Raw genomic sequence first — 16188 nt, forward strand, 5'->3', positions numbered from 1 at the left:
ATCACCAACGGGGTGGACATTCCGGGCCCGGTGACGGTTCGTATCTGTCACTTGTAGCTGCGAAGCCGGCTCGGAACGATGCATGACCCACCCGGGGCCGTGTGGAGGAGAATTTCCCCCCAGTTTTCCTTCCCTGGCCGGATTCGTAGCTTCGTGGCACCGTGTGGTCAGAAGGAAAACTTTCAAAGCCAACGGATCCGGAGTCCGGCTTTCTGTCGCTTTTTTATGGTTGCTTCCAAGAAAATGCGTCTCGTGGGAAAATACCACAAAAGAGACAGGAGCGAGAGAGAGAATGAGAGAGCAGAAGAGAGGAAACGGACAAGCAAGGGACGTGTGGAGTAAACAAGTAAACACTGGCGCCGGAGGCCCTAGACGACGACGGACGTCGGTTGTTTGCCTCGGTTTGAAGAAGCTTCGGCCTCCGGGGAGCGGCGGAAGGTCGAGCCTTGCGGTCGGGCAGTCGAGTGTTGATGGGGATCATATTTACATACCAGCGCAGGACACGTCTTCACAGGACGTGGCAAGTCTTCCTTCGGCGAAAAAACACGCGTCCGGGCGCACGACGAAGAATGCTGCTAAATCTGATTATTCAAATGACACTGACACGATGCTGTCTGTTGGCTCGGATCCATATCCATCTTGTCTGCCGGCCGCACCCTCTCTCTTCCCGGCCTAAGCTGGCTACTTAGTGCCGGGGGCCTCCTGCGATCGTCTTCTACGGGGTTAGCTGGCACCGTGGGAAGCGGAACGAGTGCAACACCAAATCGTAAATTCTGATTTACCGATGACAGCATCCATCAGGGGGTAGGTGTCACCAGTGGGTCGTGTGTGCGGAGTCGGGACGATCCGATACACACCTGCGGGCGACAAGAACCCCCCAACATCATAAGATGTTTGGGGATATTTTTTTCAACCCTCCGCCAGTGGCGTTTGGTGGCTTGAAACCTCAAAATAAGATTTATCATACACCCGAACCGGCGAACCCTCGTGGAGCTCAACCATTTTGGACGGTGATGGGGTGAGAAAATAGAAAAATTGCTACCCACGCTGGAACCGAACCGGCGACGACCGCGTGAAAGATGAGATAAATTACATTTAATCCCCTTCGGTAGCATCGGCACTATCTTGGCAAAGCAACCAGCGAGCGCTGAGTGATGCTGCCGATGACAGCACCCAACCCGACCTACTAGGACTGTTCGGCTGTCAGCGGCGCCGAGGAGATGCCGTTCCGGGTACGACACCGAAGACGGGATAAATTCCATCCGTTCCGTGTGCACAAATCGCAAATGCATTTTGCGTGTGCGTGCATGTGTGTGTTTGGTGCGCATTAGCATAAATTGAACCCCTGGCCCGGCGACTGGCTGCTGCCGTTGACGGGCCGTGGTGGTAAAATCTTTTTGCCTTTCTTCTGCCAATCAGTATTCGGTGTCGCCATTTTCGGTTAATGCGATCGCACCGCGCTGTGCATAATCGACTACAATCTGCATCGGTTTTCCATTTAAATGATAAACTCACAGCCGTGCGCAAGGATCATTTGAATTTGAAAAATTGAGGAAAACCGAGGTGGGGGTTATGTTATTTTTACCGTTTAACGGTTTTTTTTCTTCTTCAACTAACCAGGTCGTGTAGCCAAAGGGTGCGGCTCGTGCGACGGAAATGCTTATCCATTCAATCGTAACTATGAAAGCGCGTGGCTCGTGAAGGCAAAAAAGAAGCATTAAAAAAAAGGTTCACACAAATCAAATGTATGCGAAAAAAGTGAAACGAAACAGAAACGCCAACCGCCAACCGGTTCAGAGCACAGTGTCAACACATGTTCCCCGGTCCGAGAATGGTCCACTTGGTGCCGCGTCGATTGTTTATTAGTTTTCGATTCGATGCACTCTGTACCGCAGCTTATACATATATAGCCGGCCGGGTGCATCGGGTCAGAGGAAAAAATAGAATAACCGGCTGAACCGTTGTAAATCCACCGGCACAATCGCCGGGGTTGTAATTCAATCGATTTTATCTCTTTACGACCCGGTGCTGGTTAGGGGGAGTCGTTGGAAACATATAACTAATGCACGGTGGTCAATGGAAAAGAAAAACGAAGCCCCCCGGTTAAGGGCTCAACATGATAACGCAGTGTACGCTGGCCGGCTTTTCGCTCATGGATTGTGAACCCGAACCATGCTGGACACCGTTAATTGACTCGTTCCGACACTGGATTCCCGCATCGATTTGTTGGCTGTGATCGGGGTGAAAAAAATCGGGACCAAATAAACGCACCGATCGGGTGCGCCATCAGCAAGATAATCGCTCCGCTCGGCATCATATTCGCGGCGGCCCAAGGGCCAAACCATTAACATGCAAACGGTACCTTTTAATTACGCCGATTACGAGGTGGATTAACAGTTTACAAACGGCTCGCCATCGCGGCTAATGGACGCAAAAGTAATACAGTGGCAAAGTGTAACCAAAGCATCCTGCCGATGCCCGTCAACCCGCCATTAATCATCGGCCGCCGTCCGAGTGTCGAGGATGCTCTCACTGAGCACTGACCGGGCCGGATCGGCATCGAGGCGGAATACGGAAAATTTGTATTTATTTATCGTGCTCGACAATTTTCCAACGCCCACCGGACCAGGTCCGCTGACCTGGCCACCTTTGAAACGCGCCCTTGTTTATATTCAATTTGAGAGCTGAATTAAAGCAGACTGCAATTAGTGCAGCGAGAGCGCGCCTGTAGCCCGGCCGGGAGCCACCGGATGGTAGGTTGGGCAGGGATCGCGTATGGATCATGTTAAATTGACTCGATGTTTGCGATGCGATGATGCCGCCGCTGCGGGTGCCTCTGACTTTCGGGGAGCTGAAACTCAATCTGTGTACCGATGTGCTTGTGCGTGAGTGCAGCTGGGCAGCTCCCGATGGGAAACGTGATAACGAGCCGTGGGTGGGGCTTCCACCCCGACGGGAACGGAGCTTTGGGATGATTTTGAGCAAACCCACGAAAGGAACCCCTTCAACTAGATGCAGCTTGCAGTCGCTTGCGCTTGAAAGGCAACCACCAGCGGCTCGCTGGTTATAGGGCATATCTAACCATCCACAAACGAGTGCGCGAATGAAGTCCAGTCTTCGTTAATTAATTCGTTTGCCGGTTTCGGTGTACATTTCAGATCAATATATATGTTTTTTTGCGGCAAACATCAAGCTCACATCGAGGGTGGACCTCGCTCTTCGAAAGTGGTTGAAAAACGTTTCAAACGGCTCTCGAAGCTCCGTGAACTGCATCATGCCACGCACACCGGAAAAGTAAAAACTATATAAAAAGAACAAAAAAACGAAATATTACGCTTTGGATTGAAAAATCGCAAATAATTCCAGCGTTCAGTGTGCGCACCCACCAGAAAATCGATGCTGACCGCGGGTGAATATGTGAAAAGTGAAGTGACCCCCGTGAAGGGCCGTGTGTAAATAATTAAAACCGATAAATGACAATTTGAAAATAATTACGGCCCCGGCTACCGCGAGGTAGGTCGCCAGGTCTGGCAGGGCTTCGTCGAGGGAGACGCGGACACTCGACAACGGTTGGTGGGGCGAGGAGGTGAACGTGCTATCAAAATGCAATGATAAAAATTACGCCCATTTGTGCGGCTCACTACACACATTAAAACATTAATCAAGCTCGCGGGCCAACGCCACTCCACGAGCCCTTTGATGCCCCACCCTGTGGCCCCGGCACCCGGTGGTGTGTGGCCAATTATGTTGGGCTGAAAAGATTATGCTCCCTAACGACTCTCGCCGACTCCCCCGGTCCGATCATTTCCGTGTTCCGGTTTGTTCCGGCGAGACATTCGAACAAAAAACTCCAGTACGAGCCAATTGAATGGGTCTGGCGCTAGGGGGTCATCGAATGACACCCGAGCGATGCGTTGAAGGGCACCTGTTTCAATGCACTCTCGAATGTCCTTTTGCAGTCTGTAGGGCTGGGCTCTACACGAAGTGCGCTCAAAGAGACCGGCGGCTCGGTACTAAATCGGATTAAAGGCGTCCAAAGGCCGCTCGTCGAAACAAGCAGCAATCGACGAGTGGAAACTAGTGATTGAAAACGGGTGTCCGTGTTTGTGCGGTGGGCTGGGTCAAAGCAACCGGTGTCGTGCAACCAAGGATGTGTGCCACGCCAGAGAGTGGATTCGAACAGTCAACAAAGAAGGCACTGCTCGTGCAGCGAAACGGTAGCGCGAAAGTGAAAACATAAAGCCCACAAGGCTCAAAGGACGAAGTGTCCCAGTTGTCGGAAGCGGAACCAACAGTTTTAAAGCCACAGCAACGCCCGACCGTCAACCGAGTGCAAGCGGAAAAGCCCGACCCAGTCCGATGCTGGTGGCAGAAAAAATGGATTCCCCGAAGGTACGGTGGTCGCTGACCGGTCCGAGATCTACGGCCGTACTCAGCGGCTTCGGCGTACTGCTGCTGCTGCTGCCAGGTAGGTGAACCATTCCGGCTTTCCTTGATTATCTTCGTTTGCCGAAGGATTAATTACAGCTACTGAAGTAACCTTTTCCGAGTTTGGCCGTGGCGTTTGTTCTCGAACCGAACCGTTTCTCGTCGCGATTTCGTAATTAGTCACCATCTCGCGTGCCTTTTTTTCATCATTCATTCCACGTCGGGGTGGTTTCCGTTTTATGTTTCGAACTTCGAACTCAAATTGCCGGTCTATATAAAGCTCAAGCTGTTCGGGCAGGCTAGGGTTACGAGAATTTTGTGAAACGAAAAAAAACAATTCCAGCTCGCGATGCTCAGGACCATATCCTTTGCTGTCCGAATCGCCAGACGTAGAAGATGCTGGCCGCACGATCAGGTACACCCATCCACGGTGAACCAATAGAAGCATCATAAAACTGTAATCTGCACTCATTGGCACCGGAACGATGCGGTGCGTTCGATTTGTAAATAAGCAGACCCTTGGCTTTATCTCCAGCGACCGACCCTAGCAGGACCATCGCAGGGCCAAGACAACGCTTTGCATGCCGATGCTGACGATGAAGCCACACAAAAAGCTGGCTCGGATTGTGTGCTGTGCGAACCCGAGACATTCAAACGGGTGGTTGCGGTCAGCTCCTTGCCTGGCCGCCACCGGCGAGACGGATGACCGAAAGGATAACAACGATAAGACACTTTGTACCCTGTGAGCGCTCGGAGGACGAGCGGGGCCCATCGGTTCTAGGGATGGCTCACCGACATCACGCTGATGAAGTCCTTCGATGAGCGGCAAACTCTTGCATTACAACTCCGCCCTGGGGCCGGTGCTTCGCTTCCGAACGGTCTGGTTCCGCTTGGGGCTGGTCAGACGGAGCGAATCATCAGCACAGGATGGACGGTGAAGGATTGTAGACCGAGCGGAAACTCTTCCACCGACCGGCGCCCCTAAGGTAGCAGCTTCTTCGCTGCTCCTGCCACTCCCGTTGGTTGGGCAAAGCCAATTCGTTGTGTAAATCAAATGTAAAATTTTCAAAACGATTCTGTTTTGCTGTCTGGTGAAGTTTTATTTACACGGCCGACGGGCGGGCAACCGGTGGGTCGGGAGGAAAATCCGTTCGGGCCGGGAAAGTTGCTGTGCAAATAGTAGCGGACCGAATCGATCTGGGCCGCCACGTCTTAGCTCGGGCAAATCATTGGTAAATCAAAAGCAAATCGGAAACAATTCTCTTTCGTCCCTTGAGCGGGGATAAGTCACTAGGGGGATTTGAGTGGATTGAATTGTGTTTGTGTTTCGCAGGCCCTCGACCAAAAGTGACATCGCATCGTAATGGCTTTTGAAGCGTTGCCAGTGGGCCGCGGTGAAACCGAGCCACAGGATATTTGGCAGAAATGATGGTATTTCGAACACTACAGCCAAAGCGTATTATTGGCCAATTAAGATCGATAAGTTAATCAGGCAAGAGTCGGGCCCTCGGGACGCTAGGCGACACCTTCAGTGGGGTCTTAAGTCTGCTCCCCAAAATGAGAAGGGTGTGATTTTGAATTTGAATCATTTTTCCGTGAGTTTCGCTCAGTAAGCGGATGAAAACCGTTCCATTACGGTCCACCGAAATGTCGGTGCCGTAATATCGCCAGCAAGGTGAAGCGAAAATTTTGTGGAAACTCTCGCCTTCACGGTGAATGAGTGACACTTTAAGGTATCCTTTTCCCGGAAGGAAGGACCATGCGCCATAATGGGCTTAATTTTAATCACAAGACGTCATCGACCGACCGGACGCTTAAAGCCAGCCCACAGCGCTACCCGAACCCGGATGTCCTTCCCGGGGCCCGGGTTCCGGCTGAAAGGCGTCAGTTTCCACCACGGCCGGGCCACATCCAAGCCGGATGAAGTTTTCCGCCAAACACAAACGAATCGGAAAATTAAACCACCTCGCCACTCGGCTCGACGGCGTAGAACGGAACTGTTGCTCACACTCCTGGCGGCCACCACATACGTGGCTCCATGTGTGTGATTGAAGTTTGAAACTTTGTTTCGAAAGCCTCCAGGTTCGGAGCCACACTCATGGGCGCTACCGTCGGCACCTCGCGTCATGAAGATTTTGCTGGCAACTTTTCCGAAACAATAACCTCACCGAGCGAGAGAGAGAGAGCGAGATAGAGAGGGCGCAAAGTCGAACCTGAAACTCGGGTCGTTTGCTTTGTGGTTTCGCCCCATCCCGGGGCCCGCAAAGCCTCCGGTACAGCTCTGGCCGTGTTAGGTGAAGTGTGAAAATGTGGATGCCATTTTGGGGACGTTCGGCTCTTGTGGGAAATGCAGATGCAGATGCACCCGGTTCGGCCACGTCCCTTCAGGGAACAGGCGAAATGCATCTAAACGAGTCTAATAAAATGGAAAGTTACGACCCGGTCCGGGACCGGTCGGAGGGCCGCAAAACCCGGGGCTTATGTTGCCGACGAAATTGGGACAAACATTTGCGGTGACGGCATTGACAGTGGCGCACCGAGCATACCTTGGAGGACGAACGACAAGGTGTCGTTGTTGGCACACTCTAAGTGATCCTTCCGTTCACCCGTAAACCCAGGAACCAGGAAGCGGTGCGCTGTGATGTGGGCTTCTGTGATGGAATTTAGCCTAGGGGGCATTATGTTGACACCTTCCCAAGGAATGCAGCACCCTCGCTGCGAGCATTGAAGGCTTCAGAGCGAAAGGGGGAACTAACAGCATCGGCATGAGAGGCCCGCTGGACTTTGTAAAGGTCGCTTGCCCTCTTCGACGGGCCCCCTTATGTGAGGGCTCGTTGCTCGGTGAATCCTTAACGTACTGTAAAAATCTCACACTCACTCAACGCCGACGCCACGCGAACCGCCAATCAATCTGCCCGCAACCCAACACGGTCGGCCTGGGGCTGGCAAGGTAAGGTGTGCGAAAAAGGTGCTAAACACGTTTGGCGTCGAGCATTTTTGGCCCAAAAACGAAAACATGGGGCACCGGCGACAGTTTCCGGCAGGCAGAAAATGTGTCCCCAAGCCCAAGAATGCGACCTGTTTTTGCCCGAGTCCCGAGTGTCCTTTTCACGGTGAATCACTTTCCCGAGAATGCGACAGGAGCTCCGGTTTCCCGAGTCCGGCCTCCGCTGTCCGTAACGAGCCGCGTGGGCTGTGGCTTATGAATTATGGACACTTCGGACTGGACGCTCCATTCCTGGACCTTGTCACACCGACTCCATCGGCCCAGGCAGTCCGCAGGAAACGGAACACTCGGAGCTCATGAAGGACACTTTGCCTTCCGAGCGGTCTCTGGCAGTTACATGAATTAAATCTTGTATCATGAGCTCGGGGATCGGGGCACGGACGAAGGTCAATTGTAACTTATTTGTTTACATCTCTTAAAGACAGTGCAAACAACCAAAAACACCAGCCGCCCGGCCGAAGTAATGGAACTTGCCGCCCCTATTGTCGCTCGTCGTCGGAAAATTGGAACCGCCGGAAAAGATCTTCATTATTTTTCTATTGTTTTGGTTCGCCACGCGCCACGTGTTAGTATGGCCCGGACCCCGGTGGCGACTAATTACGCCATAAAAACACATGTCCCGAGGGCGTACAGCGGCGGAATGATTGCTCCACGCGCGTAACGATTATGTTCCCGCGAACCGGAACGACCGACGTTGGCCAAGACGTTTACCCGGTGGGTGACCTCCGGGGGCCGGTGAAGTTAACAGTCGGGTCGGGCCCTTCTTGAAGAAGTGTTTAGGGCAACAAGGGCCGACGAAGCAATGTTCTTTGCACTCTCGAGGGATACGGATTGTTGCCATTTTTAGCGCAACCCCGAGGGCTGCTCTTGATTAGAAAAAACGAAAACGTAGGCGAGACGGAATTGAGTGGGACTTGAATTTGCTGTACTATTTAAAGATATTTAACAATTTTGGACAATTTTTTTTCGTTAACAAATGGCATTAGGCAATCATTTCAGAGTTACAATAAATATAATCCATTGCCTGGCAAGTTATCAAAATTAGTAAAATTATCCTGCATCGTTACTTTTGAGCCACACTGTATCCGGGAAGTTTTCCAAGACCCACGACGCAGCCGAAAGGGACGGGACAATCAAAGGCCAACCCAGCGGCCCCTTCACTCCTCACACTCACGCACACACAGCCACATTAAACGCGTCGTCGCCATATTGTCTCAGACACTTGGCTTAAGCGCCATCGATGCGGTCTGTCGCGCCCGTTGTTCGTGATTTTTGTCATAAACATAAAATTTTATGGCAACCCCAAACGAACCGCGGGTCACCGTGGCGGACGGGTCAAGAGGAAATAGCCACACAAACCGCACACATACATACGCTCGGCACACGTGTGAGGGCCCGATCCGGAAAGGGGACCAAAATCTTGGCCCTTCGCAAATCACCTCTCGGCACCTTTCGCGATCGTTCCGTTGAGTGGTTTAATTTCGAGGCCGAGGATTAAAAGGATGGGAGGATGTGACCGCACACCACCGGACCTGGATCCGTGTGCGTGCTGCGATCCTTTTTTTGCTGGGTACAAATTTTCCCTCAATCACCGCGTGGAAAGTGCGTGGTGAAAATTAAACAATGTAGCCGCCCGTCCGGAGAAGTTGAAATTCTTCGTCGAATCGACTCGCTGCCGTGGTTTTCCATGGGCTTTTCCCTCTTGACCCCCTGATCCGGGCCCCACGTTCGGCGGCATGTCCGTTTTTATTATTATCCCATTTTCATCCGCACCATCCTTTTTGGGGCGAGAGAATTTTTATTATCTTCATTCCCGGGTGGGAAAACAAAAAAAAAATAACATGGGAAGGCACCCGGAGACTTCGGGGTGGCTATTTTTAATTAAATTTTCACTGTTCCAAACAGCGCCTCCGGCGGTCGCGGATGGCCGGGCTGCCAGGATGCAGGAGTGCACGTGCGCGGGGGAGCTCGTGTAAAGAGATGCAACATGCTCCGAGTGACGGCGTCGGGAAATTTCTTCGCACGCCAGTGGCTGCGGTCGGAAAATGAACTATGCAGCGAGAGGCTTTTCTTTATGCTCCGCGATGCAGCGGAACGCGGCGAAGCTTGCGTTGTAGCTGCCGCAGACGGAATAATTATTTTCTAAAGGACCTCTCCTAAGATAACTTGTTACCATATGACAGCACGATCTTTTACTACGTGGATTGATATGTAATGCGGTAACCAAATACTATTTTGTATCACTCAAAGATAGCAGAGACTCATACCAAACCAAACATAAGGCAAGAAACTTTCTACATAAAACACAGAAGCAATAACACCGACAGTCGACTCTCTGACTCTGAGAGCTGAGACCTTCGACCCGAGCCAGATCTGGTCGACGTCTATGGAAATCATAAGACGGGTGATCTCGACAGTATTTTGTACTGGAACACAATTGATTGAGCATCGAGCTGATGATTTCTAAAAGGGAATGTTTTGTCAACCAAATATCATGCCAAAAAGCTGTTATCATATCAGCTTCTTATCACTAGTTCTTAACCAAAAGAAAATAAGAATAGATCCGCACTGTGAAGGAGATTTCGAAACAAGCTGCTAAAGCTCGCAGCTAAGCACTCCGACTAACGGTTTACCCAGTGCCCCATCAGGGATGCGTTTGATCCTGACCAAATAACGGATCGGCCACCGGCTCACCAGTGTCGCTGTCAACCCGTCAGACCGGCGCAAGATGAAGTTCTAATTGGTTTAACAGCTGGCCGGAGAGCTACGTTTACGCCACAGTCAAAGCATCTAGCGACCGACGAGCACCAGACAGCATGAACTCGAAACATCCGGTTTTAAGAAGCTTATAACGGGGGGCCGGAGTGGGCAAAAAAGAATCCCATTAACAATAATGAAAACCATCCTCCGGGAAATGTAGTGCCGACGACGCCCCAGATGAAGCGTCGTCGGCGCGTCCACGACAAGCGAGTCCTGATGGGGGCGGAAGTCACGCCCACAGGACCCCGAGTGGAATGTCTCGCTTAAAAACCTGCCTAGATTTGTGCGAACCCCAAGAGAAACAGAGAGAGAGAGAGAGAGAGAGAGAGAGAGAGAGAGAGAGAGAGAGAGAGAGAGAAAGAAGGAAATCCCGGGTCCAGGTAAATGTCTGCGATGATCGGCGCCACCGTCGGCCGGTGGTTTTTGCTGGAAAAGCATAAAGTTGTTTAGGTTAATACTCCCACTGCACTTACCTTGGATTTTATGAGCTTCCCGTTCCGGCGAGCGAAAGGCCGAACGACGGACAACTTTTGCCGAGGCAGTTCGCCCCCTTTTCTGGATGCACTTGCGCCGCGCCGGAGTCGGAGCGATTGATGCAGTAATTCACAACTTTGCCATTTATGCGAGTGCTGTAATGGACCCGCCGCTTTCCACTGGCCCGAGATTGGAATGGACAAGTGCGACCTCAACTCCGGTACCGTCTGATGTCTTATCAATGCCAAACGGTGATGTTGTTTCAGTGGAAAGCTGTGAGGTAGCAGCTGCTGCCACTGCTCCTATCGGAGTGGGGACTTTGGGGACTTTTCCTCTCTCGCTGGAACTGGTTGCCGCCTTTTCACAGACCCAACTGCCGGGCCTGTACCGTGTGCCAAGTTGCGGAATGATTCGAAAAATAGCCCCGAAGAGCAATTTGTATTATAATCACACCGCTAACTACATCCGGCGGCGGCGACGGCAGCCCCTTCTCATCTGGCGGTCGCCCGGGTAACCGTTTCCTGTGCTCCGCCAGACGCAAACCGCCGGCACCGACGTTGTCAGCGATGCGCGAACGAGCCACGACTCATCCGCCACTCAGCGACCGATTTCAGCGACAGGCTCCGAGAGCCACTTTGAATTATTTCCAAACTAAAGCAAACCGACGGTTAGCGGGTGGCGGTGGGAACTGGAGGGCGCCTCCCCCACCGCTCAGCCCACACTCATTCAGGGTCGGATTGTTTTGATGCCAGTCGCCCGGGAACCCGGCCGGGTGAGAGAAGGTGAGAATGACAGCGGTTTAGCCGGGCAAATGAAAATGCAGCAGGATTAAAAGAGTGCAACAGGCGACGGGGAAAATGATTTTCCGAGTGCCTTGCGACAGAACGCAAGACAGACTCTCCCCCGGCGCGAGAGGGGCCATTTTTCCGGGCGAGGCCACCGGTCGGACTGACTCCCTGGCAACCTGGAGCAGCATCCCAGGCCGGACGCTCTGCCCGGAGGCCCCACAACAGACAAGTCGTGACAAATGGACGAGCAAATAACAGCAAGCGATCCAAGCTGTGCGCAAGGGCCAAGTTTAATTTGTCGTACATCACTTGACAACGGTAATTGTGGGCTTTCGGTGCTTCTTTCGAAACCGATGCCCGCTCCGGGGGCCGATGCTATTTATGAGGCAATTAATAGTCGTCCTCGCTGGCGGTAGAATGGAAACACGGAAGAAACACAGCAGCAACGGGCAGCCAATGAATGTCTGGAATGTTCGCTATTTCGTCACTAGATTAAGGTCTAAGTGATTACTCCACTGTTGTGAGCGTAAAAAGCACAATGCATTTCGAGAGTTTGGTGAGGTTTATCCGCCCCTTGAACTAAGAAGCACCTTACTCGTAAAGCCTGAAGGATTACTGGTGCCAGTTGCGCTCGGTTGCCATTCACCTGGCACGGACTTTACTGTACACGGTTTTTATTTACGTTACTCAAAACCCAGACTTTTCTTATCGACAATCCTGCTCTAAAAAGCCCGAGCTCGGGAAGAATGCGGTTCGAGAAGGGGGTGTCCGTTTCCTTACTCCACACGACCGGTCCATCCGGTTTCTGCCGGACCGGAAGCGGAAATGAAAACGCCCGTGTTTTGTTATGAATTATTGCACTCGCCAGTTGGTGTTTCGGTTTTCAGTTCGGAACAATTTTAATAATTACGATAAATCATCGGTCGCGCGGCCCAACATCGGGCAGCAACAATGGAACCGAGCAGCATGCAGACAAAAAACCGACGCACATAGAAAAACCCAAATGACCCGCAAATGGCCCGTTGGAAATGTTTGCAAATTCCCGACAGCCGGGCACCCGGGTGGGGCACAAAATAGTTCTAGGGCCAGAGAATAGACTCGAAGAGCTCGAATAAAATAAATAAAACACTTGCGAGCAAAGAATCCTGGAACTGTCCTGCCACGGCAAATGAAAGGACTGCAAAATGCCGCGGCAAAAGTTTGCTCGGAATTCCGTGCCACTCGGATTCCAGCTTCGCGCGCAAAGTTGCAACGCCAAGGCGGTGGACATTTCGACAAAAAGGACACGCCGTACCGTAGCAGGAACGAGGAAGCGACGCCCGGAGCAAGTTTAATATTTTTCATCCCCCAGAAATTACGAATTGGTGTTGCATTAATAGTGAAGATTTGTTGTGCCTCCGGTAGCCTTGGGTAATCTCCTCCGGGTGGCTCAATCAAGCCAAGGGACGTAATTGTCGCCGTAGCTACACGGGACGAGCGATCAGAAGGCGAGCTTTCGTGCTTGTAGTTATTTGCGCCGAGGACGAGGAGAACGCGAGGTCCCTCGCACTGTAATCGTCTTTCAACGTTGGCTGCCAACGACAACTAGCCTTTTCGTTTTTGAACCTCACTCATCGTCCACAGCGCGGCTTGTGGAGCCCGTTCCCTGCACACGGTGGTAGTTTGACGTCGCGTTAGGTCCTCACGGTGCGACTAGCACTTCGAGGTCTGCATCGTGGCCCCCTGGGGGGAGTCCTTGGCGTGGTTCCACCGTTCTTCGTTGCATAGTGGTTGCGCTTGTTTTTTAATTAAAATAATATTCTAATTAGATTTTTTTTACCCAGCCACGTCGCTCGCTGACGTGGTTGTCGAAACTTTGACTTAAGTGCACTATGTTGCCAGTGGAGGACAAAATCGGAAACAATTTTCATGTGGCGCCCAGTTTTAATCATGAAGCGGAAACTCTTTTCCAACAAACACATAGCACTACATATGCGCCTTGCGTGCGTGTTGATGGTTGCAAACAAATAATTCGGAGCATTTTTGATTCACCAACACACTCTCCACAACATCTTGAGATACAAAATGCAATTTCTTATTGGAGGAGCACAACTTTGGCGTTATGAAAAGTGAACGAACAAATTGAAAATGAGCAATAATTAAACGCCCGGAGCGTGTAACTAGCGGCCCATTAGTATTCCGTGAATCTGTGAAGCGAAAATTGTTTCATTAATTTTTCCGTTCCCCACCCGTCGTCCGTCACCGTCGTGAAGCCATCGGACGAAAGAATTAAGGATACGAAATGGGTTCCAGCCACGGAATCGTAGCCGTTTTCCCGAGTGCGCGCTATGTTTGTGCAGTCGACATTTCCTTCTGTTTTCCTACGACGAAACCAACGACCCGAAACCCGAAATGGCACAAGATGGTGTGAAACCGTAACAGAAACAGGGCCGGGTAGTGGCAGTCCTGGCGCTGGCGACGATGACGGGAAGCATAATTAAAAGTGGTGCTGCACGCGGCCACGACCGCGTGACACACGATAAATCTTTGTTCGTGTTCGTGCCGACAGCATGTTAGTGTTTCACACGAAATCGGTTACACATCGCCAATGGTTTCACCAGTTGTTCGGAGCGCCACTGTTTGGCGTGTGAACACATTTCGAGTGAAACCCGTTTTTTTTTGGCTCTCACGTTTGTGCTTTTTAATTATATGTTGATGATTGCCATCATCGAGGAGCTTCATTCGGACGATTGAATCACCAACATTTCCGTTTGATGGTGGTGATGTAACGAGCCCACAGTGATCAACTCCCTGCCAGCCAGGCAAACTCCTTGGAAGCCTCTAAATGGCCCGGGAGTTTAGTCGATGAGTTGCCTAAAAATAAAATCCTTTGAAAGATGATTCAATTCCGTCCAACACCAACCGAAGAAGCTTAGGATTTTCGGTGCTGGTTTAGCTGCCCGGCCCAGTCGTCTTGTCGGTCGGTCTGGCTGCCGAAAGTGCGCTCACGTTTGAGCAGTGCTCGAGCCGACAATCGGCACGTGCTCGACAACGGCGAGCCTCAGCTTACGCCAACCAAAGCCAAAGCCGAAGCTGATGATATTTAACCGACGCCAAGAGGCCCATTTTCGCCCCGTAATGGTGACGGTGGCGTTTCGGAAGTAATCGACGGTCTCAATCGTTCGTTAAGTTAACGTCTTCATTCGTCGTCCACCTTTTTCCCCCGGTCGGCAAGATTTAGGACATTGTTCGGCGACGGTTCGACGGAATCGGCGATGGTTATCGGCGGCGAGCCCTCGGAAATAAGAAGAAAAACGAAAAGGAATGTCCAAATCTGGCTCTCTGGGAGCTCGCCTTAACCGGAACTACCAGGGTAACTCCCACCGGCCGTACCGCCACCAAACCGAATGCTCAATCAGTCCGTGTTTATTGCTTTGATGAAATATGAATAAATCTCGTTATACACTTTGGATAAATCAATCAATTCGCCCCCGTTGCCAACGCAGGGAATCAGGAGTCGTTAAGAACCACACTCTCCTTCACCTTCGGGGAAGGGCCGATGGGCCGGAAGGAAGGACACCAGAAAAAGGCAAGTCACAGCAGCCGACACAAAGGACCCGCCTTCCGTACGGAGAATTCCGTACACGATGATACGAACGCTCATGTTCGGGACTTCCCGTAGGTGGTGGGATTTTTTCTTACCACAGAGATTACTGAATCGAGTGAGAGTGAGAGGAGAGAATGAGAAAGCCGGAGAAGGGCCGCTCTTCCGAAATGATTCATTTGCTCGGCCGCACGGTATTTACATAAATATTCAATAAAAGGAATTTGCCACTCTCCAACGGAGAGAGAGCGCTACGTGAAGATGATTCTTTGGTGGGCGAACCGGAAGATCCTGCGGGTGTTGGTGCGAAGTCGAAGCGAAGCAGGATAACAACTCGCCACCCCCCGGGAGAACTACGCGGCACCGGCGAACGTTGACTGCATCCGGTATCGAAATGAAGAATGTATGCCCGAGCCAGGGGCTTAATGCATACGTTAATGGTATCAACAGTCAGGCCAGCGCTGCAGAGTGCCACACTTGCACTTGGGTGGAGCTACCTTTCCACCAGACAATGGCTGATGGTGTGCCGTGTGCCCGGTCAGCTAAGCAAAGAGTTGGTCAAAATTGTGCTCTCTTAGAGGGTAAGAAGAATGTAAGCATGTAGAAAAGGATTTACATTCAGCATACCTTGATTAAGGCGAAAGCGATCCTTGCATATTGTTCAACATTTATCATCACCCTATAGTGATTTTATTTAGACCCTTATACTCGGACTAGGAAAAGAGTTGATATTTTATGTTAATTTAAGTTTCTTACAGAAATATTATTTACATGATGATCATCCTTATTTAGTGGGTGATCATCATCATAAAATTTATCAAAACCGTTACTTCAGTAACCTGAAAAATATCTTCACAATGATGGCTAGAGAGGATGAATACTCAAACCATAGACTAACTGCATTTTAGATTCATTTGTCCGGTAGTTCTGATAGACATGATTGATATTTTACCAACACTTCGTTATAGTGATCGTTCAGATCGAATTGTTTCGAGGACCAATCTTTGGTGTTAGCATTGTTTTTCGATCAATTTTAGTACACTTTCGCAAAACAAAAACAAGTCGGCAAATATGAAGCACAGTGCGAGGCGCGTTCGTTGCACTGTGCGCGATCGAAACTTCACTTTCGAAGTCGTTCAAAGAGCTCC

General features: G+C 51.0%; 1 protein-coding gene across 1 annotated transcript in view; it reads left to right on the forward strand.

The window, feature by feature from the left end:
- Positions 1-4350: 4350 nt before the first annotated feature.
- The window catches only part of LOC131208168 (uncharacterized), a 62105-nt gene continuing 50267 nt past the window's right edge, over positions 4351-16188 (forward strand). Inside the window, exon 1 of the mRNA XM_058200817.1 lies at positions 4351-4468. Coding sequence (XP_058056800.1) covers positions 4360-4468 — 109 coding nt within the window. The 5' untranslated portion in view covers positions 4351-4359. The remainder of the gene's footprint in view (positions 4469-16188) is intronic.

Source organism: Anopheles bellator, chromosome 2 (assembly GCF_943735745.2).
Source record: "Anopheles bellator chromosome 2, idAnoBellAS_SP24_06.2, whole genome shotgun sequence".
In the NCBI taxonomy this organism is placed as follows: Eukaryota; Metazoa; Arthropoda; class Insecta; order Diptera; family Culicidae; genus Anopheles; species Anopheles bellator.